This window comes from Brachyhypopomus gauderio, chromosome 4, assembly GCF_052324685.1.
Source record: "Brachyhypopomus gauderio isolate BG-103 chromosome 4, BGAUD_0.2, whole genome shotgun sequence".
Classification (NCBI taxonomy): domain Eukaryota; kingdom Metazoa; phylum Chordata; class Actinopteri; order Gymnotiformes; family Hypopomidae; genus Brachyhypopomus; species Brachyhypopomus gauderio.
The window spans coordinates 13,700,261-13,722,958 of record NC_135214.1 but is presented as its reverse complement, the minus strand read 5'-3'; the positions used below and the strand labels follow the sequence as shown (position 1 = coordinate 13,722,958).

The 22,698-nt window shown below is 41.3% G+C and overlaps 1 protein-coding gene and 1 long non-coding RNA gene across 2 annotated transcripts; both read left to right on the top strand.

Annotated features, from left to right (window-relative positions):
* Positions 1-2,435: 2,435 nt before the first annotated feature.
* LOC143512286 (uncharacterized) lies at positions 2,436-9,589 on the top strand. The gene is made up of 4 exons (XM_077002404.1): positions 2,436-2,929; positions 5,970-6,069; positions 7,180-7,370; positions 7,977-9,589. Exons 1-4 carry the CDS (start codon positions 2,872-2,874, stop codon positions 8,036-8,038), a joined length of 411 nt encoding a protein of 136 aa, XP_076858519.1. The 5' UTR covers positions 2,436-2,871; the 3' UTR covers positions 8,039-9,589.
* A 5,642-nt stretch (positions 9,590-15,231) lies between these two features.
* Positions 15,232-22,317, top strand: LOC143512282 (uncharacterized). The gene is made up of 3 exons (XR_013130413.1): positions 15,232-15,390; positions 21,266-21,374; positions 21,805-22,317. It is a non-coding gene; the product is annotated as an uncharacterized LOC143512282 (long non-coding RNA).
* Positions 22,318-22,698: the final 381 nt, after the last annotated feature.

Here is a 22,698-nt window from a genome sequence, read left to right as displayed (position 1 = left end):
AAATAATTAATGAAATGAAGTGTGAAATGTGCCATATTTATCAATTGTGATTTAAAGCAAATTATTAAACATCAAATGAAACAATGTAAAAGAAATGCAGTGATTTATATCACAACTCCTGCACATGTGTTTGGCCTGCACATGCTGATTTGCTGATAATTTTTTTCCAAGTGGCATGTTGAATATTTTGATGAACAGATACATTACATTATCCCAACATCTCATTCTTTTAGCTATCCCAAGAATCAGCCGCCAGAATCCTCTGTACTGATATCCAAACTATGCAGATCTCTTTTGGCAGCAGGTCACAACAGGTATTTCCACCGTCTGGCCTGTTGTAGACATTGTTGCAGAATCATCTGAGCATTGTTGTAATTGCGATGGTAACTTATTAAACAAATGAACTGAATGAGTAATCAGTTTTCCTCCTGTATGTAGTGCGGTTGTTATGTGGTAGCAGTTCTGAACACGTGATACTCTCTCAGATAAAGATTTTGACTACTGTAAAATGACGCAAGACACGTTATTCCACCTTCAACTCTGCAAGTCAGACACTCAACACTGCACTCGGTTTCTCTCTTAAACAAATCTAATTAATGAAATATTTTTATATTAATTTGTGGGTTTTATGGAACCATTCTCATGGCTCTGGTATGTAACCACATATTTGACCATGACAGTGGTCAGGAGGAGAAACGGCAGGCAGACAGAGAGGAGGTTTTAAAAGAGGAAGTGTCAGAGAAAGAAGACCCAACTGAACTTGTGGTCTCCTTTTGATCAAAAATAGAAGTTTATCCTAGATGTCATCCTCACCAACGTGATATGTCATAAGCTTTGTGAATGACAGTTTTAGTTGAAAATTTAATAATCATTCCAGTGAACTACTGTGAGACACATAGTACAATTGGTTTCATCATAGTACAGTATTTGTTATAGTCAAAATAATACATATTTCATGTTTTTTTTTTGCTAAATAATTAGCACAGGTAAATGAGGCTTGCAGGACGTACACAGCAAATACAAAATCTGTAATGCTCACAAGAGCTGATGTTGATAAAGGGATCTAATACAACATTAGGTGATAATATTGCCATTACTGTGAATTTTAAATGGGAAAAGAATATCCCATTCAAATGTGGATATTCATTTCATTGGTTTATTTTTGTCACAGTATCAAAATTGTTATTGAGAATTGTAGAATTTTAGTTGTATTGGCACAGACTAATGCATTTCAGGTATTGTAACATCCCTACCCTATCTGTAGGCTAATTCAGGGGCCACACGTTCCACCACCTCAAGCTTGGATGTGACAGCATTTTTTAAATGCATTTCAGAAAGTGAAATGAGTGTCAATAGCCACTTGTCAATCTAGAAAGTAAAGAATTCTGTGCACAGCAGTGTTCTTCTAGGGAAAATAAAAGGAATCATTGTAAATCAGCTCAGGACACAAAATGTTTGTCAGCTAAGATCTCCGGGGGGAAACTAGAGGCAACCAGGCAACGAAAAGACAGGGTCTCTGGGCTTATGTCCAATTCAGCTCCCCTCAGGAACCTGGTTTCCCATAGTACAATTCACATGGCTCTCTCAAAGGTTCAAAACAACCTTTGAGATGTTAGTGTAAACACAGGAAATGCAAAAGTAGAAAAAGGGCTATAGAATGGGGTTTATTACTTTGTTTTGTGGTGATTACAAAATAAAACAAGGAAGTCAGGCTAACTCCCTATTGAAACATACTCATATGAAACATGACCACTTTGGTCTGTGGTCTCACCAGTGTTTTTCTGACACTGATTTTGGCAATGAGCCGATGTATAATTCGGATCAGGCAATATTTTTTTCGCCTCATACACATCCAAACTTATACACACACCAAATAAGTTTAGAACGTAACCATCATATTATCATATTTGGGGCAGTCATGGCCTGGTGGTTACGGAACTGGTCTTGTGATTGTAGGGTCGTGGGTTCGATTCCCAGACCTGAGGCCATGACTGAGGTGCCCTTGAGCAAGGCACCTAACCCCAACTGCTCCCCGGGTGCTGGGCCAGGGCTGCCTACCGTTCTGGGCACCTGTGATCCACAGCCCCCAAGTAATCACTATTGTGTGTGTGTGTGTGTGTGTGTGTGTGTGTGTGTTCAAACTGCACAGATGGGTTAAAAGCGGAGGACATATTTCGATTGCGGTGTAAAAATCACAATTGTCAAAATATGGCACACATTTAGTATTTATGGATTTCTTACCTCAAAGCCCTTTCATGTTTATCATTTTTTCCAAGTATGAATCAAATTCTCATTAAGAGCATGGTAATGTTATTTATAGACAGTAGCCTAGATTATTTCTACCTTCTGTGACCTGTAGTCTAGTTGGACAAATCATAATTTCTAGGCGCGTCATAACATGTCACTTTCGTTCTGAAATTTTATAGTGTTACCCAGTCTTATGTAAAATAAATTATGGCCCACAAAAAATATCGGCCAGCAAAAAATAAAATGTAGGCCTATATAATGTACTGTTTTGTAGCTTTTGTAGCTCTAGCTCTATGTCAATTTTATTTTTATGTATTTGATTTGATACATTTTTATATTTCCTTTATGCATGTCAAAGCGTAAGATCCTGCGGCCAGTGTGCGAGAGAAGGAGATTATTTGGCTACAAATACACGACGAGGCAATTTAGGGAAAATAGTGAAGGACTTTCTAATCTGAAAGTGTCGTCAACGCCGTGTAGACGTCGTCGGAGCGAGCAAAACCCGTTTATACCAAAGATCAGACGACCAACATTACTCCACTTTGATACAGCTGTGTGCTGACGAATCCTTTGCAAAGATACCGAAAACTCTTTTAACTTTCAAACCATACATTTCACTTAGACATGCCTGACTGTCACTTTTTATTGACAGTTCTACTCGTCGGTTTTTCCATCAGCCAAGGTAAGAACCAGCATACATGTCGGTGTGTTTGAAACGCTGTTTGTCACTACTTGATAGTTACCTTACAGTACACGTTACAAACCTTTGCCCAACTTATAGTCATTAAGGAAAGTCCACACAGCAGTGTGTTTAAACATTTAAGCACATAAAGTTACGCAATTCGTGAACTTATTCTTATGCTGTGACGTGAAGCAGTTCATTCAAGCAAGACATATTCCGTGAACTATGTTCCGTTACAGAACTATAGCTGTAGCCTTTTCTGTAGAGGACCTACAACAGAATGACGTGGTTAGTTGGAAACCATTAACTTATAACCAATTGAAAACACAAGACCTTGTCTCTGCCCTAAAAATCACAGAGTAACACAGGCAATAAATTAATATTTCTTGTTAAAACAATCAGTTACAAATCTAGCTCTCGCATTCAAAATGTTCTTTTTAATTCTTTGAAACAGTGATAAAAATAAGCGGTGGTTCTTTAAAACAATCAGAAAAATAAGTTCTAAGTTTGAATTCTGTACAAACGGAACCACTAGTAAATATTCCTTCATATTCTGTGAAAAATCATGCGTTGTATACACCTACCTTGATGTAGGCGGCACAGGTGGAATGGAAAACTTGGAAATACTCAGAATTGGGTTTCCTGAAAGATCTCGCAGCGTTGCCTGTATCACATTACTGGAAATCATTGATGGAATTAGTGATGAGAACCTACCTGCATAAATCGAGAAATACTAAATTATTATTTATTATAATATAGTGCTCCTGCTGTGCAGTAAATCAGAGCACTGGTCAGGCAGTGAGATTCAGACAGAATACAACATTGTAGTTGACTTGAAAACAACTGAAACAGTCCGTGTGGGGCCTTTGATCCTTGTTGTTATCTGCTAAAATAAACTCCTCCAGTCCTGGCACTTCCTCTTTACTGGCACTGGTATCTTTTCTAAGGTGCTTGGGGCAAAACTCCACGGTTTACTCATTTCTGCTCAACCACAACATTTATATATTTATAAGTTACCAATTTTTCACCCTAATCAGAATTTGTCCTTCAGATTTAACCCATCCGTAAAGTGAGAACATGCATACACACACACATGGACGTAATTTTGATTTCAAAAGTGGGGGGGACATGGATTCGTCGCTATTTAAATATTTGGTTTTAACCGTAAAAACTGGGGGGGACCAAAACCAGCTTTTGAAAAAGTGGGGGGGACATGTCCCCCCCGCCCCCCCCCCCCCAAAATTACGTCCGTGCACACACACACACACACACACACACACACACACACACACACACACGAGCACACACACACGAGCACTTGGGGGTTGTGAATTTACAGAGCAATGTGCATTCGCTATACGTTTAAGCTATTCATTTACATTTTACATTTACGGCATTTGGCAGACGCCCTTATCCAGAGCGACTTACATTTTTATCTCATTTTTTATACAAGTGAGCAATTGAGGGTTAAGGGCCTTGCTCAGGGGCACCTCAGTCATGGCCTGGGGATCGAACCTGCGACCCTCCGGTCACAGAACCAGTTCCCTAACCGCTAGGCCATGACTGCCCTATTCATACAGATGATATGCTATACATGCAGCAGGCTGTACCTTACAAACATGTTAACCATGTAAACCTAAGAATCAGTCCTGAGATAAACACCTGAGCAGGCATAAGTTTGAGGAGATCTTGGAAGTGAATACATCCTCTAATATTTTAATCCTTTATTACTGTAACATGGTGATGTACTGTGCACCGATGGACACAATAGCATATAGAATTTCCTGCATGATGTCACAGATCCTACAAAGGTGATGCAGAGAGTGTTTTTGCTTCTTGGTTCCCTGACATCAGTCCCTCATTAGCAATACTACTGTAATTCGAGTACTTGGATCTAGTACAGACGTTGTGTTTTCCTGATGCGACTGCTCCTAGCTGATTGCCTAATTGATTTCAGTGGTGCTTGACACTGGTGTTAGATATCATCAGAGTGTCTAATAAGAGGTGACTGTCATGGACGAGGCTTTTTTGCCCTGGGCGTTTCGGGGTAGGTGTTGGAGGGTGGAGAGGTTGTTTTGGTTCTTGTTCTTTACCTCAAGCACTGTTGCGTGTATTTTAACAGCACTGTAGAACACTTATCTTACGTAACCACTACATACCAATTCAAGGAGTTAACATCTGTAAGAGAAGGATTTCCTCATTCTCATCAACGCTCCTTGTTACTCATTCTTCTTGCCCAGAGCAAGAATTCGGTCGTTTTGATGGCCAGGCCAGGTGTTGGTGGCAGTATAAGTTTGGGCTTAGCTCCTTGTCTTAGCTACTTCAGAGATAACGACACATCACTATTCCAGCTGTTCCATAGTTCTGTTAGATTATCTGTTGCTGTAGTGTTTACTGTTTGGGTATTTGGTAGCAGTACTGAGTCTAAGTACTTCTCTCTTATCGAGCAGGATGTAGTGCTAGGACAAGAGACACAAGGTACCAGACTCACACATAGATGAACAAAGGGGACTTATATATAGAACATATAGAATAAATTATAATGTTCTCATGCTTATAATACTTCGACCATATCAATGGACATAATGTTAAACAAGACATGTTGTGTTTATATTATTTCTTATGGATCGATGTATTTTGCTGGTATGCTGAAAATCTTGACAAACAGATAGCAGGCAAAAACAAATATGTCTTGACTTGATAAGACAATGTTGCAGATCCACTTGTCAAAACAGAATGGGCTGGGCATTGTGCTCACTGCCGTGGCATTAATGGCAGTCCTATTGGTGGCTTATTTTTAACATCTTCAGAACAGGAGCAGGAAGTTGAACATATCACATAAGCATAAGAGACGGACAGAGCAAGGGTTTAAATAGATGAAGCCCTCTTTCGCTTGCAGGGATGTGGGTCAGTTGTGCCTTCTTATACATTTGACTCTGAAGGTATCACTATAACTGATGCCGAAATAACTACGAGTGCCTGTCTTGCTCCGGATTCACAGTGCTGTGTTATAAGCTTGCACATGTGCTTTCTCTTACAGCACTTTACATTGTGGAGCGTGTTGAAAATCCATTTTATGCTGAGGAGTACCGATGTGTAGATGACGCTGCACCTGAAAACACAGCATACACCTGGCAGAGGTAAAAGATAAACAAAAACACAAACAAAAATATAGCAATTTTTAAATGTTTGTGTTAGAATATCTAAATGTAGGGGAGACGCCCACTCCCTCGTGCACACACCCCCAGCCACGCCCATGCCCTCGGCCACTCCATCATGCACACACCCCCCAGCCACGCCCATGCCCTCAGCACTGACACTGACTGCAACTTGTTGTGTCTGTCAGCATATACAAGTCTGCTGTTCTCATCTAGACCAGCCCAGCGGTCCCCAACCTTTTTTGCACCACGGACCAGTTACATATCAGACAATATTTTCACAGACCAGCCTTTAAAGTACATTTACAGCATTTGGCAGACACCCTTATCCAGAGCGACTTACATTTGTATCTCATTTTTTTATACAAGTGAGCAATTGAGGGTTAAGGGCCTTGCTCAGGGGTACCTCAGTCATGTCCTCAGGTCTGAGAATCGAACCCACAACCCTCTGGTCACAAGATCAGTTCCCTAACCACCAAGCCACGACTGCCCTGAAAGTGTGGGGGGTAAATATGACAAAATAAAATGACACAACTGGCATAAAAACAAATATAAACCGCATAAAAATAAAACTCACCAGACGCACCGACGGATGTAATTGGAAAGAGAATTCAAATTATTATTATTATTTTTCAAAAATAATACATCACTCAGACTCTGATTGTCGATAAAATGTATATTTTTTCTGTGTGGCCTACGGACCAGTACCAGCACGCAGCCCGGTGGTTGGTGACCGCTGGTCTAGACTATGGAGAGTAAAGATGTTCCACTGCCCCCTTCGCCCACTGCTTTTGCCTTTAGGACACACCCCCGGCGTTACAATCCCAACCCTAATCTAGCACTGCGACAGACTGACCTTCAGTTGCACTACTCCTGATTTAAAACAAAACCAAGTTTACCATATTTGAATAACAAATGCATTCATCCTCATGTAAATACAGTTTCACAACACACATATTGACATGTAAACATGTTTCATTGCCATGTAAATATATGAAATAAACAATTCTAGCTTTGCAGGGGTTGAAAGTTGAAAGTTGTAGTTAAAAGTCCAATGTCTAACACACGTCTTGCTCTGGGTTTCCTCGCTAGGGAGGGCTGGCTTACACTTCCTGACGGAGTGCAAGCAGACGGCAACAGACTGCAATTCTTGAAGTCGACCTCTGACCTCAATGGACTATATATCTGCACAGCCACAACTCACAACAGTATTAATTATGCTTCATTCTATAGATATGAACATAAAACTGAAGACACCTTCCTGAATTCGATTTTCCATATAGGTAAGGCGAAATATGGATAAATTAAACAGACAGATAAATAAAAGATGAAATAAATATAGATGCTTAAAAAGCTGTTGTAACGATCTGCGCGACGCAGAACATGGAGGCAGACACAAATGCTGAGAAGAGCGAGATTTATTACAGGGCATTCCATAATCGAGATTGTAGTCACAGGCAGGGATCATAACAGGCGAGCCATCCAGATGAGACAGATACAAGGGCATGACGACACAGACCGATAACAAAACCAGGCTGGGTAACACAGAACAGAGAATAAACAAACAGAGATTATAAACACCAGGAACTGAAGTAACAAGGCACATGAATCCACAACAGCATGAGAGAACGAATAACCGACAAGGGGCTAGAAACACAGGGACTATAAGTACACGGAACTAACAAGACACAGCTGAGGACGATAACGACAGGCGTGGCAGACAGAGGGAAACCAGGGCAACAGACAAGCAGGGCGGGATAAACTGGCAAGGAATAGCACAGACACTGGGAACAGAGACACCGGAGTGTTTATAACCAATCACCTTTTTTTCTAAATAGCTCAGTTACTGACATTCATCTGTGTCCTTAAAGCACTTTCTGTTTCTACAGTTTTAGGTCTTTGGATGCAGCTGAATAAATTTTTTTGTTTCACCAAGTCTCTACTGTACTGAACATCCACAAACTATCCAGCCTGTTTGGAGTGCAAAGACGTCTATCCTCAGCAAGCTTTTATAAACTCACTTTATAATCATCAGAATCACTTTATACCACCAAGTAAGTGTAAACACATACAAGGAATTGGTGTCTTGGCGAGTGCCTAGACGTATGACACGTAACATACTAAAACCAATTACACAGCATACATACTAACAAATAAAATCTAAATACTAATACTAAAGTATTTAACTATACACTCACACAAAAAGGAAATAAGTAAGTCATAAAATACTAATAAAGATAGACTTCTAGTATTACAGAAAATAAGGATATCTGTACATATAGGATGTGTACATTAGCACACATGTCAGTCAAATATATATATTTAAGTATATTATAGAGGTATTATATACAGAATGATACAGAGTTGCATTGAAAGCTAATGTATTTGTGCAACTGTGCAAAATAACATTTGTGTCACAGAAAGTGGTTTTTAAAATGCAAAGTGTCCCCTGTGGTTGATGAGTGCTACTGCTCTGGGGGAAAAGCTAGTTGTGCTAGCTGTGATAGTCCTGAGTCTCCTACCAGAGGGGAGAGGCTGGGAGAGGTGATGTCAGCAATGCTGGCACGCTTCATCACACTGCTGGTGTTAGTATCTTGGAGTGGTGGCTGGTTGCATCCAGTGATTTTCTCCACCGTCCTTATAATGCGCTGGAGTTTTGAGCCAAACCAGATAGTTATAGATGATGTAAGGACAGACTCGCTGTGTAGATCTGGATTATCAAACTCTGCGGCAGGTTGAACTTCTTTAACTGTATTAGGAAGTACATTCTTTGCTGTGCGTTGCGGTTCTCCTCCCACTTCAGATCCCTGGATATGGTGGTACCCAGGAATTTGAGTGATTCTACATAGGAAACCACAGAGCCATTGAATCAGAATCAGAATCAGAAATACTTTATTGATCCCAGGTGGGAAATTGCACTTATTACAGTAGCAACCTAGGTATAAGCCCTCCCAAGAAGTAAATTACAGCAAGAAAAATTTACTTAAAATTATCTAAAACTATAAGGGCTTATAATACAAGAACGAATAATAAAGTAAAGTATAATGCAATATATAAATGGTATTATAGAATAATTGAAGGAATATCTTCTTATGCTTGCTGTAACTCTGAACATTGTGTCCACTAATGCTCTCTGTGACCCCTGACACCCTTTTGACAACTCTCCCCCCTTATCTCACCTCTCTCCACCTTTCCTCACCTCTCCCTCCTCTGGTACGTTCTGAGTGTGTGTACCAGAAACGGCTTAGCATTTCAACTCAAGGTGCTGCGCTTGATGCACACGTTTGAATCATGTTTCATCTTCACACAGGCTTCTTGAGAAGAATGCATTTGTTTCCTTAAATGGTAGAATATATCACCTATGTTAGACTAGCCTCATTGAGCCCACCCTGTTGCTTGCACGCACAGGGCTGGTCTGTGTATGTATAAATGAGGGGAGCGCACTCTCATCTTTGAACATTTGGGTACAGCCTGCCTGTGTGAATAAACCTCTCTTCTTTAAGAGTAGTTTGTTCCTCATTTGTTCCGAGAGCTCTCCACCACACACTTCTCTGCAGAGTGTTACTATTAAACTGAAGAATTAATCCTTGGTGATCCTCCTTGACCCTCCGCTCATTGCTGAACACAAGAAAGGTGCTTTCTTCTGAGAAACAAAAAACCTTTACTAACCTTTACTAACCTTTAGTATATTGCTGTACATGTGGGCATGTTATAATAGAGGAGTTGTAAAGTTTGATAGCCACTGGTAGGAAAGACCTCCTGTGGCGTTCTGTAGTGCATTTAGGCAGAATGAGTCTTGCACTGAATGTGCTCCTATGACTCATCACCAGGCCCGTTGACAGTCTTGTTAGGGCCCGGGACAAGAAGAAAGTTTCATGTGCACCCCAACCCCCACCTCCCCCCCCCCCCCCCCCCCCCCCCCCCCCCTTAACTTAATTATTAAGTTAAATATTTATACATATACTCGAAATGATTCGAAATAATTCTCTTTTTATCACATTATTTATGTGACGGGCAGGGGTGAGCAACGAAAAGGAAGCGATCACGCCAAGTCTCAGGGAAAAATGATGGTTTAATAGAAAGTGTGCAAACCTAAAACTCGTGCACTATCTCCAAATTAAGGATATAATGACCAGCGGTCAACTGGTACAAAGACAAGACATATATAGGCAAACAAACGACCCTCAGGTGAGACGGATCACGGGCTCCGCCCACCTGAGGGACGCACATGACGTCACCAGACAACAACAACAACAGCTGCTGTGGACAGAGGCGGCCGGTAGAGGCGGCCGCCTCACCGTGACAGACCCCCCACCAAGCCGCACTCCCCTCCACTGGGTGTGTGGCACACAGCGGCTGCACACAAAACATGAAGGGGCAGGAAGGCAGAGACAGGCAGGAACACACCTCCTGCCGTCCAGGAGCTGAAACATAAAACACAAAACATTACACAGCTCACCTCCCCGGGCGGGACCCTGGACCGACCGGGCCGTTAACAACACAAAACCACGCCCCGGTCGGTCACAGGGCCCTCACGCCCTAACCGGCATTCAGCCGGTAAGCCCCATGGGTGTGAGGACGAGGGGCTACGGCTCCTCTCTCGTCCCTCGTGTGTGTGTGGGTGTGCAGGTTACCTCTCCAAGGCGCAGCTACTTCACCTCCTGGACTGGCAGGGGTGAGCAACGAAAAGGAAGCAATCACGCCAAGTCTCAGGGAAAAATGATGGTTTAATAGAAAGTGTGCAAACCTAAAACCCGTGCACTATCTCCAAATTAAGGATATAATGACCAGCGGTCAACTGGTACAAAGACAAGACATTTATAGGCAAACAAACGACCCTCAGGTGAGACGGATCACGGGCTCCGCCCACCTGAGGGACGCACATGACGTCACCAGACAACAACAACAACAGCCGCTGTGGACAGAGGCGGCCGGTAGGGGGCCGCCTCACCGTGACAATTTAATGGTTGTTTATTTTCAAAATGCCCAATATTAACTTTTTCACGTTCTATCGTGTTTCGTCCTGCAATTACAAGAAGCTCGTATTTGTTAACGTAATACAAGAGAACTGTTCAGTCTGACAGATATTGTTGTGAAACGAAGTAGTTACAATTTCAAGCATTTTCAAGTACTTTAGCCTAAATTCCAGCACTTTTCAAACCTGGAACACAATGCAACTTTAAAATTCGTCAGGTAAATGTTTTTCCTTTCTTTTCTGCGTTCCAGATTTCTGTATTTACTTTAACTATCCACCACTGTATTTCCCGCTGTTGAGCAGGTACCAGCCTGTTAGGTCGCTGGATCAAACCATTTTTCAGTGGGAGGCGGGGGTGTATGCACTTAATGGAAAATATGCAGATAGGTAAAAAACATATATTTTAGCCATTGAGCTTATTTTGAGTACAGAATTTTATATTAATGAAAGATTTCAAGATTATTTAAAAATTATAGACTTTAAATAAAAAATAAATTGCTGGGCTCTTTGATGGGCCCCCCTGGCCCTGGGGCCCGGGACAAAAGACCCGGTTGTCCCCCCCTGTCGACGGGGCTGCTCATCACTGTGTGATGAAGAGGGTGGAAGCCATTGTTCATGATGGTGCGTAGCTTGGACAGTGTCCTCCTCTCACACACTGCCGTCAGCGAGTTCAGCTCCACACCCACAACATCACTGGCTCTTCGGATCAGTTTATTGAGTCTGTTGAGGTGGTGGTGGTGGTGGTGGGGGAGGCATCAATCATCCTCTCCACTGTCTTTACAATGACAGTGGCAGGTGATTACTGCACCACCATGACACAGGATGTTCGACTTCCTTCCTGTAGACCGTGTCATCTCATTGGGGTTTGAATCACAGTGGTGTCATCAGCAGTTGAATGCCGAGCTGCAATCCACACACAGAACTCTAGCATCGGTGCCAGGGTTGTCGAGATGTTGTAGTATGAAGTGTAGGGTTAAGTTGACCATGTCTTTGACAGATGTGTTAGCTCTATATGCCAGCTGTAGGGGATCACACAGGGGTTTTTTAATGGTCTTCAAGTGGGCTGGAACCAGATGTTCAAATACCTACATAAATTGTATTAGGCCTGTTTGTAGCGAGTTCTGCCCTCACTCTTGAATACAGCCTCCTTTTCCCCTCCAAAACTGCTTCAATTCAGCTAGAAACTGTCAGGAATGCCACCTGATCTTCCTTAATCAACCTCACCTGCCCCTCATTACCACGCCCCCTTCAGCCTTACTTAAGCACTTCACCAGCACATCTCAGTTGCGAAGTACTGCCGACTCATGCCGCGTACCAAGCCTTTCTATATCCTGTCTGCTCTCCTGTGTCCTGACCCTCACTTACGTCCCCGACCTTGTCTCCTGCCTAATCCCTCTGTACCTCCTGACTTCTGCTCCCCCGGTATGACCCTGGACCGTCCTGACCACGCCAAGAAAACGCTGTTACTACTGATCCTAGTACTCGTGATTCACCTGCCTGTGTTTGTGCCAGCGTCTCATTTCAATAAAAGCGGTGTTCTTCCGCATTTGGATCCCTCTCTGCCTGTTCAATACGTTACAGAAACCAAGATTTATTGTTGCTGTGTTTCACTTGTGTTGACAATGAGATGCAGCTGACTGTGGTCACAGTGTCTGCGTATTCGCTAAGGCATCTTCAAAAATAAACCAGTTCAAAGCAGCTCTGTAGGTCCTCGGAGTTTCCGCTGGTCCGCCTCTCCCCTGCTGTGATGACAGTCTTGTTGGTTTTTACATTTCTGCCTGTATGTGGGTACGAGGTGGAGAAGACTGTGGTCAGAATGACGGATAGCTGCACACATAACTGCGCAATAGGCGTCTTTAGTGGTAACGATGATCCAGAATGTTCCCCAATCTTTTGGCACAAGTGACATATTTATTGGGCATTTCTTTCATAATACATGGTCATAATACATTGAGGCCTACATTGTCACAACCTCCCTCTAAGAAAGACTGTCAGTACTCAGTTCCACTGATCTACAATCTACCAATAATAATAATGATAATGATAAACTTTAATGATCCCACGAGTGGGAAATTCAGCCCTGCTGGTCCAATCTCAGCTCCACCCCTGGCCCCATCTCACAGTTATTAGCATCCTCTGTTCATCATTATGAGCTCATTGGACCTCTGTTAATTACTGCAGGGTCTCTCATGTATGTTCTGTGTCTCTTGCCTCAGATTGCACTAGGCCCCATACCTGATCTTCTCTGCTTTCTCCTGAGTGTGCCTATTCTCTACTGTGTTTTTCCCACTTTGCCAAGTTCCTTGACTTGCTTTTGGATGTACCACTGTATGTGAGTACATGCGAAGGATATTTATAACACCATCTGATCTTATTACATGCAACTCTAAATGCTGTTTATACATCAAACATTGACCCTTGTAATAAGCTGAGGAAACTGATAAACATGAAGTTGAATGATAAACATGATATTAGGTTCAACATTTGAGAGACTATTACCATAAACTGTCCACACTGATTATTGTGAAATAGTACAGTAACTATATGCTACTTCCTGTCCATATTGGAGGAAGTGTTTATTGTGAAATCTTGAAAAACAAAATTAACTGCTGACGGAATGAAGTGGTTGAAAGCAGGCGAAGGACATCACCAATGTCTTCTGCAGGAGAACCGTCCATTGTAAAAGCTCATGGGAGACGCAAAGTGGACCTCCGATCCCCATGTAACTGGACGCCTCTGCTGTCCTGATTTGAATAATGCAATGCCATCGTTGCCAATATGTAATGGACGAGGATTTTTACTGAAAGCCATTATGCCTAAATTATGCCACAACGTGCCTAAATGCTCTTACGTGTACCTCATTGGTAACAGCTTTGCTAAGTAAACATAAGCAAAATGTGGACAACAGACATGTATTAGGGAAAAGACAATGAGTAATGTGTGTAAGTGTGATGTATTTGTAAATTTCAATGTAAAGTTGTAAGTGTATTTTTAAATACATGTGCATCTTTAAATAATATTTGTACATCAAATAAAAATTTTTAAATATGTTTTTGACTTTTGACACTTGTTAAAATGCAGTACCATATCAGTGTGAAATTCGAGCTACTAAATATTTTTAGCAGGAGCTATGCAGTAAGATTAATTTCCAGTTTTGACCGTGGTGTGTAAATCTCACCTGTTACATACAGGGAAATAAAAAAAACTTGTTACCTTCGTTACGTCAGCGGGGAGCAAGCTAGAATAGTTCAAAGTGTCTCTATTTTCCAAAATAAACAGAATTAAAATGCTGACGAGGATGCAAAGCAACAGCAGCGTGATGGCGAGGAAGAACAGGTGTGAGAAACCAAATTTGGAGACACAGAGAGGGCTAGGTGTGTGTGCGCGCGTGGACGTGTCCCTCCTGCACAACATGCCAGCTTTACTCCCCAAGTGCTTAGTCATGCCCAAAGGTATTTTATGTGCACACGGTGGCAAGGCAACACTGGCTCGAGGGTTTCAAGGTATCATAACATTAATGTGCTGCATCATAACATTAATGTTGCTGTAGTAATCTGGGTCTGGATGAGCGCTTCTGTCATCTAGGTTTCTTATTTTATAGAGTTGGACCCTTCTCAGTGGTTCCAGCTTGCTTAAGAAATATTTTGACGGAGGTTTGCCACGTCCTGTTATCGAAAATCATACGGCTGGTTGTCAAGCTCCACTAAAAACGGCACAGGTTGAACATTATTGTTTAAAGTCCAGGAAACCGCAGAGCAGAGAGCGTGCAGTGCGCAGAGGCAGCAGCAAAGAAGCCACAAGCGACCCAAAGCGCCTCAGTGAAGTTAGTCTCGTGCACTTGCGATTGCTTAATAGATAACTGATAATAGATTACCAATATATAAACTTAGTTGGTGGTTGTGTTTTATTAACATTATAAGCGTTAAATTACCCATAAAATGTGATCGTAATATCAGCATGATACATTTCTAGTAATTTGCTTGAATGGCATTTCAGTGCAGTGTAATGTTGATCGTTGTTTTGTTGTAGGCTATTATAATAAAAAAGCTTTCCACCATAATTTGAAGCTTTCCTTTGAATACTTGACCTTTTAAACGAATTCCATCTTAATAAAGTTAAAGTTTAAGTTGTGTCTTGACAGAAGGCAGGATGTTATTATTCAGTAATGCTGAACTCCTCCTTTCACATTCGCTGAGGCGCTCAGACACCAGTGCTTTGCAGTCTCTGAACTTCGACTCATCAGGACGTTCCTCAAGCTTAATTAATGTAAATTAAAATGTTTCTTGTTATAATTTTAATATATTCTTTCTTCAGCGGAGTCACCCTAGGTAAGATGGAAAACTTTTAAACGGATTGACTTATATGCGGCAAATGTTGTAAATTAGCACAAGTCTAATGTACAATACAATATTTTGTTTTATGTAAATATACGTAGGCTATACGTCTTAGTGACAAGTAGCATAGTTATAGTTTTTTTTTTGTAGAACGGGAATTCAGTTTGGAAAACTACACCTAAACATGAGGTCGTGAGAGTTTATGATATTACGATAGTGGCTTATTCACAATTTCTTCAAAAGTAACCGTGCAGTGTCATGGTTCTCACGAAAGGTGCAGTGACAGTTCCCACTTTGATCCGACTCCTCTGTCAGTTCACTGAGGAGGAAACGAAAAAGTTGTAGTTGAAAACAAACAACAGTGCTGAGTTTCCAGGACCGAATATCAGAACTTCCAGGAATTGCTCGCCTGTGTGGGAGAGTCATTCTTGGAAGACTCTGATGAACAGTCCTGGTGGTCCTGCTTTGAGACGGTCACTCCTTTCCAGTGAGCAGCTAGGTTATCCACTGTCTGAAGAGGCTCAGCAGGTACCAATGTCGCTGTTGATGCCTTGTTTGTAGTTTGTAGTGCCATCTAGCGGCGAATTTGGAATGGAATTTACAGGTACAACCTGTTTAAACCGTACACATTCTCTTTTGTCAGTCACTTGTCACTTTTTCTTTTTATTTGGCTTTCTTTGGATGATTCTATCACTTGGAATTGCCACATCTATTACTGACGCTGTTTTCTGCATCTTACCTACCATAACAGTGTCTGGTTGGTTCACCACTATATACACTACTCACAAAACGTTTGGGATATTTGAATTGTGGGTGAAATTCCTGGATGAACCTAAAATGCACTCTGACCTTTACAGGTGAATTTAATGTGACCTTCTCTAAACCTTTGAATGCACATATCTAACTGATCAAAGTTTCAGTATCTTTTGCATAACTTGCTGTTCCCTAACAAGGAGCTAAAAGGCAATATTTACAACAGGTGTTTGAGCCTGTCGACCAATGAACTTCCTGGTTCAATTTGTATTTAAACAGTCCTCCTGAGTCCTCACATATTGAAATAATATAATTCAAGATATATTTAAAAATGTGTTACTGCTTGTGTCAGTGTCGTGGCCCTCTATGGCTATGCATACAGAGAAAAGCAATGGGTGTGTGATGCCTAATGTGTGTGTGTAATGACTAATGACATAAATGTTAATCCTTATAGTAACAAACTTTTTCTGCCTTTCGAATTCTATTTTTAATAGGCTTTAAATATTGCTTATTTTATATGTTTATTTAATCTTATTAATAATATTGTCCAGTCAATAAAGTTCATGTATTAAAACCTGTATTTATATCATAGAACACTCATCTATATTTAAACCAACAACACCAACAACAAACAAGAAACAATACGCACACAGAAAACCATGCAGAAATCTAGAGAAATCATGTCGAAGTCAGCGGAAAAACATGGTGTGAAACCTATGAGTGTGCAGTAGCACTTCATGATTTCTTATGCCAAGATCTCTAAACAGTGTCCTGTGTAGCACAGACTACACACTATAACACACTAATGTCTATAGTATATGTGTGTCTATACCACACCGATGTCTATGGTATAGGTGTGTATATTGTATACCACACCAATGTATATGGTATAGGTGTGTCTGTACCACACTAATGTCTGGTATAGGTGTGTATATACACCACACTAATGTCTATGGTATAGGTGTGTCTATACCACACCAATGTCTATGGTATGGTGTGTCTATACCACACCAATGTCTATGGTATAGATGTGTCTATACCACAGTAATGTCTATGGTATAGGTGTGTCTATACGACACTAATGTCTATGGTATAGGTGTGTCTACAGTATACCACACCAATGGCTATGGTATAGGTGTGTCTATACCACACTAATATCTATGGTATAGGTGTGTCTATACCACACTAATGTCTGGTATAGGTGTGTATATACACCACACTAATGTCTATGGTATAGGTGTGTCTATACCACACCAATGTCTATGGTATGGTGTGTCTATACCACACCAATGTCTATGGCAGGCGTACTCAACTAAATTTGTCCGCGGTCCAATTTTGGCAGATACCTGTGCCCTGAGGTCCGGTGCGGAGGGGGTGGCGAACGTAAGTTGTTGAGCGGGGGGGGGGGGGGGGGGGGGGGGGGGGGGGGGGGGGGACGGTGCGCGAACGGTGGAGGCGTTTATACTTTCGCGAGCGTCACTGCAGTGTTCTCCGAAACGATAGGCGTTTTGTCCGAAACGATATGTGGTAGAAACACCCCTCAAAACAGGGTAATGAACATTTACCTGACCAATTTTAATGTTGCTATATGTTTCAGGTTTGAAAAGTGCTGGAATTTAGGTTAAAGTACTTTAAAATGCTTGAAATTGTAACTACTTGGTTTCACAACAAATAGCTGAATAGTTCTCTTTTATTAGGTTAACAAATACGAGCCTCTTGTAATTCCAGGACGAAACATGAGAGAACGTGAAGATGTGAAGATTGGGCGTTTTTTAAATAAATAACCATTAAATAATGTGATAAAAGCGAATTATTTCGAGTATATGTATAAATATTTAACTTAATTATGTTTAAGTTACAAAATTCGAGAGGTGCACGACCTCTCGAACCGACAGCGCGCGAGGCCCTCACGCACACGCGGAGCCACAGCGATTACGTCATTGTCGCCGCGCGGACCCTCGCGCCGCTCGCGAAGCATCAACCAGGCAGGCTTGTTGTTGAGCGGGGGTGGCAAACGTAACACTCGTGACGGAGTGTTTTTTCAATAGCCCTGAAATAAATGCTACGATTTTGTTTTGGTCCGTATCCAGTTAATCAGGAATGAGATTGGGTCCGGACAGGACTGCGTTCGGGTCCGGATCCGGACCGCGGTCCGCCAGTTGAGTACCCCTGGTCTATGGTATAGATGTGTCTATACCACAGTAATGTCTATGGTATAGGTGTGTCTATACCACACTAATGTCTATGGTATAGGTGTGTCTACAGTATACCACACCAATGGCTATGGTATAGGTGTGTCTATACCACACTAATATCTATGGTATAGGTGTGTCTATACCACACTAATGTCTATTGTATATGTGTGTATATACCACACCAATTGGTGTGGTATAGACACACCTATACCATAGACATTGGTGTAGTATTGACACACCTATACCATATGGTATAGATGTTTCTATACTACACCAATGTATATGGTATAGGTGTGTCTATACCACACCAATGTATATGGTATAGGTGTGTCTATACCATACCAATGTATATGGTATAGGTGTGTCTATACCACAGCACCCTTTTAGGGGTGCTCATGTCCTCCTAAATTGAGTCCCCGTACCCCAACAATAAGAGTAAAAAGTTGTAAAGAGTAAAAAATTTAGTTTTTGTTTTTTCATCGACGTTCACCTCTGAAAAGCTGACAAAATGTTAGAACCAGGGGTGGGCATAGATTAATTTTTTTATCTAGATTAATCTCCCTGAAATCTTGAAATTAATCTACAGTAATCTAGATTAAAATGGCTGATTCAGAATATGGGTTTTTGAGATAAGGTTTCTTAATACAGAGGGTGCTGTGACGTTCGAAATATGAGGCACGACGAACGTCGAACTGTGCAATATGAAACGTTTAATGTGACAACACAAACACGTGAAGCTCTGTGCGGAGTGCAAACAGAAACATACACCTCTCACACAGGCACGAAACCTTAGACAAAGACGAGCACAAGACACTGCGCGAACGCACATTAAATAGGTGATTAACACAGACCCTCGTGATCTCGAGACAAGGCACAGGTGAGACTACGAACACGCTCACGGACAACCCACACCCACGGAAGTACATACATGGACATAACGACACGCAGACACCGTAGCGGCACGCCCACAGGGAATGGTCCGGGACTGTCACCGTAACAGGTGCATTAGACCAGGGGCTCATCTCCTGTTTCCAAAATGCATCAATGACTGCTTGAGAAAGCTGTTCTACTTTGATACTTGAAGAAAAAAAAAAGCTCAATAAAATGTAGGCTACTCGTGTTCAACGGTTTATTCAGTTAAACATGAAAATAGTACTTTAAGCCTACATACTTTAAGAGGGCATATTCAGTCAAACATGAATTTGTAAGCCTACATACAGTACATTAAAGGGGGTTGATAATCAAATAATCTCTATGGTTCTAACTAGTGTTGGGCCGTTATCGGCGTTAACGGCGTTCGATAATGTGATACTCTTATCGGGCGATATAAAAAATTTCACCATTAATCTATTCTTAAAGTTGGGTTGGGAACTGGGTCAAAATAGGTAAGCAAACTATGATGACTTTCACCTTGATAGTTTAGCTCGGGTGTATTCCTAACCAAATTGCACAGTAGGGGCGAGAACGAGTTTTCAAACATGTGAATTTGTAACACATCGTCCTGCCCCCCGACAATGATTTTCGTTCTTCTGTTTTAGTGGGTTTTCCTTTCCTTTCCTCCGTCTAGATCCGCCCCCTGTTGTAAGTGCATCACCTGTGTCTCGTTTTCCTCATTTAGATCTTCTATTTAAATCCTTAGTTTGGATACCGTCTTTGCTGGTCGTTGGTTGTGTTTGGCGTGATACAAGGTTTCTTAGAAATTCCAGCCCCTCGTCCTTAGCCGGTCGTTGTCTTGGTTGTTTCTTGTGTTTTTGTCTGTAATGTTTTGTCCCTTAGTTGTGAGTAGTTCAGTTTGAGTCATTAGGTGTGTGTTGAGACATACAGCAGGTTAGTTCGTTTGGTTGATTCTCTGCGCGGTAGTTGTATGTTGCGAGACTGCATTTATTGTATTGATCGTCTTTTTGCGTTTTGGTTTTACTCTCGTGAATGTGTTAGGTTGAGTGTACTGCCCCGGTTGGTTCCCTGTGTTTGGTTATTTGATTCTTAACCCATTAGTGTGTTTCCCTTATATCCTTTCTTTAAGTTATTGCGTGTATTGTTCGTTATTCTTTAGTCTGCCTTGTTCAGAATGGGTTTCTTTATTACTGTACGTTTGTGATTCTTGTAACCGCTGTGCAAACAAGATCCGTCGATCTCATCGTCGTGCTTCCAGATTGTCTGTCAGTTGTGAGTCTCCAAGTTTGTCTGTTGGATGCATATCTCTGGATTCTAACCCCATTAATGTTGAGTGTACGAATAAAACCCCTGACTCTTTGCATGTGTGTCCGTCTCTGGTTACAATCGAATCTAGATCGTTCCAGAATTACAAAGACTACCACAACAAATCGCACATGTGTTTACATGGATGCAGCCACGAAGCCGCCAGGTTTGCTTCATGGAAAGTTAATTTTTAAGAAGCTTCCTAATGGAGACATTGACAATACTAAAGTTGTTTGCACCTTATGCAACACGGAATTAGTTTATTGTAGGAGTTCTACCAGTATGAAGTACCATTTAAACGCAAAGCACTTGTTTGCTAATGCTGCTGACGCTGGGTCACTGATGCAGCCCAGGGGAAGAGTCGCCGCCATCGAAAACAGGTTATCAAGCCCTTGTACTAAATGTTGGCTTACATTTCAAACCTCATGTTTAGCTGAATAAACAGGTTATGTATAAATGTAACAAAAAATAAAAATACAGCCATGAGCTTGCCTCGCAAATGGTATGCTCCACTTTCTCTCTCCTACCTCCACCCTGAACGCTAGTTTGACTGAGGTGTGGTAAATGCAGTACGTACCACAGACAACTTTTACTCATCACCCAGTCAGCTATATTACTTTTTTTTTTCAAAGTGCCAGGTTCAGGTGAGAGGGTAAGCCTGAGATTGAGCGTGTGTGTGTGATTCCATGGGGATTTCATGTGGTTGTTTTCTTACTTTTCAGCTCATCCCCAGTTGGTATATGTCACGCCCGTTGAAAACCCAACTTATGCTGAAGAGTATAAGTGTGTGGCAGAGGGTGATCCTGAAAACACACAGTACAGCTGGCAGAGGTAAATGAATGTGAAACTGGACTTCCTCACTTTTGATTTCATTTCTTCCCTTACATGGCATTTGTTGCACTTCTGCTGTAAATGAATGCAGTGATTTGACCAAAATCCATTAGTTTATTTTGAGAAACATTAGTAATTTCCTCAGTATGCAAACCTCTGCCTCTATTTATTTACAGCAGACTCATGTTCACAATATGTGAACTATATGAGCCTTTATAAATACAGTAGTTGAGGTGAGCCATCTAAACACATCAGGTCTGAACTATGTCTAGTCTGTTGAGTGATTCCAACTGTAGTGTGTTTCTAACATGATACTCGGCAGGACAGTCATATGCTGTTCAGCTACATTTAATTAATTAACTTAGTATTAACTTAACACATACACACACATGCTCAACCCTCCTGATAGAACTTTGCTCTTGATGTCTAGACAGGATGGGAATTTGCCTGAAGATGTGAAGGCAGAGGGAAACCGATTGCATTTCTTGAAGTTGACCTCTGACCTCAATGGTTTGTACATCTGTAAGACACTGAACAACTTTGGCGAAGGAGCAGGTTCCTTGTATCGATATAAAATCAAGGCTCAATTTCATAATGAACTTTAACAAAGGTACGTTGAAAACAGGCAGTTATTAAAATGTAAATACTTTTAACCAAATTTCATGTAAAAATGGTGTTTGCTGAATTTCAGCTAAATTATGTGTGCTTTAGAGGTCTAAGTTTAATTTGTAATAAATACAATAATTTTAATGTAGTGAGAAATCATGTTTATAGCAGACACATCCTGTAAGCATATGTGTAAGGGTTCTCTCTATTCCGGGTTGTGACTTCAAGAAACACTGTGAGGTCAGCTCTCAGAAACACTGTGAGGTCAGCTCTCAGAAACACTGTGAGGTCAGCTCTCAGATCCCACCATAACTTCTAAGTGTTCTGTTTTTTCTTCCTTTAGGGCTCCAGGGTGCATTTCTTACTGAAAATTAAGAAATCAACCACAGTTTATTTAAACAGAGGTAGCAGAATATATAAGTGATTACAATATGCAATGTCATGCTTATTAAACTTTCAGTTATGGAAAAATGTTTTTGTGTGGTAAATTGATTTTTGTCCAAAGAGGAACCACGTCCCCTGTAAATTCCATAACATACCTTTTAAATGGCCACAGAGCAGCTTCTCTCTCTCTCTCTGTCTCTCTGTCTTTATCAGGCAGATGCAAAAATATGCTAGGATTGTCAAGAATGAGATAGAAATAAGATGTAGTGCTCTGGCCCCAAATGATGACAGAAACTATAGTTCTAAACTTATCCTGAATTAATTCTATCATTGT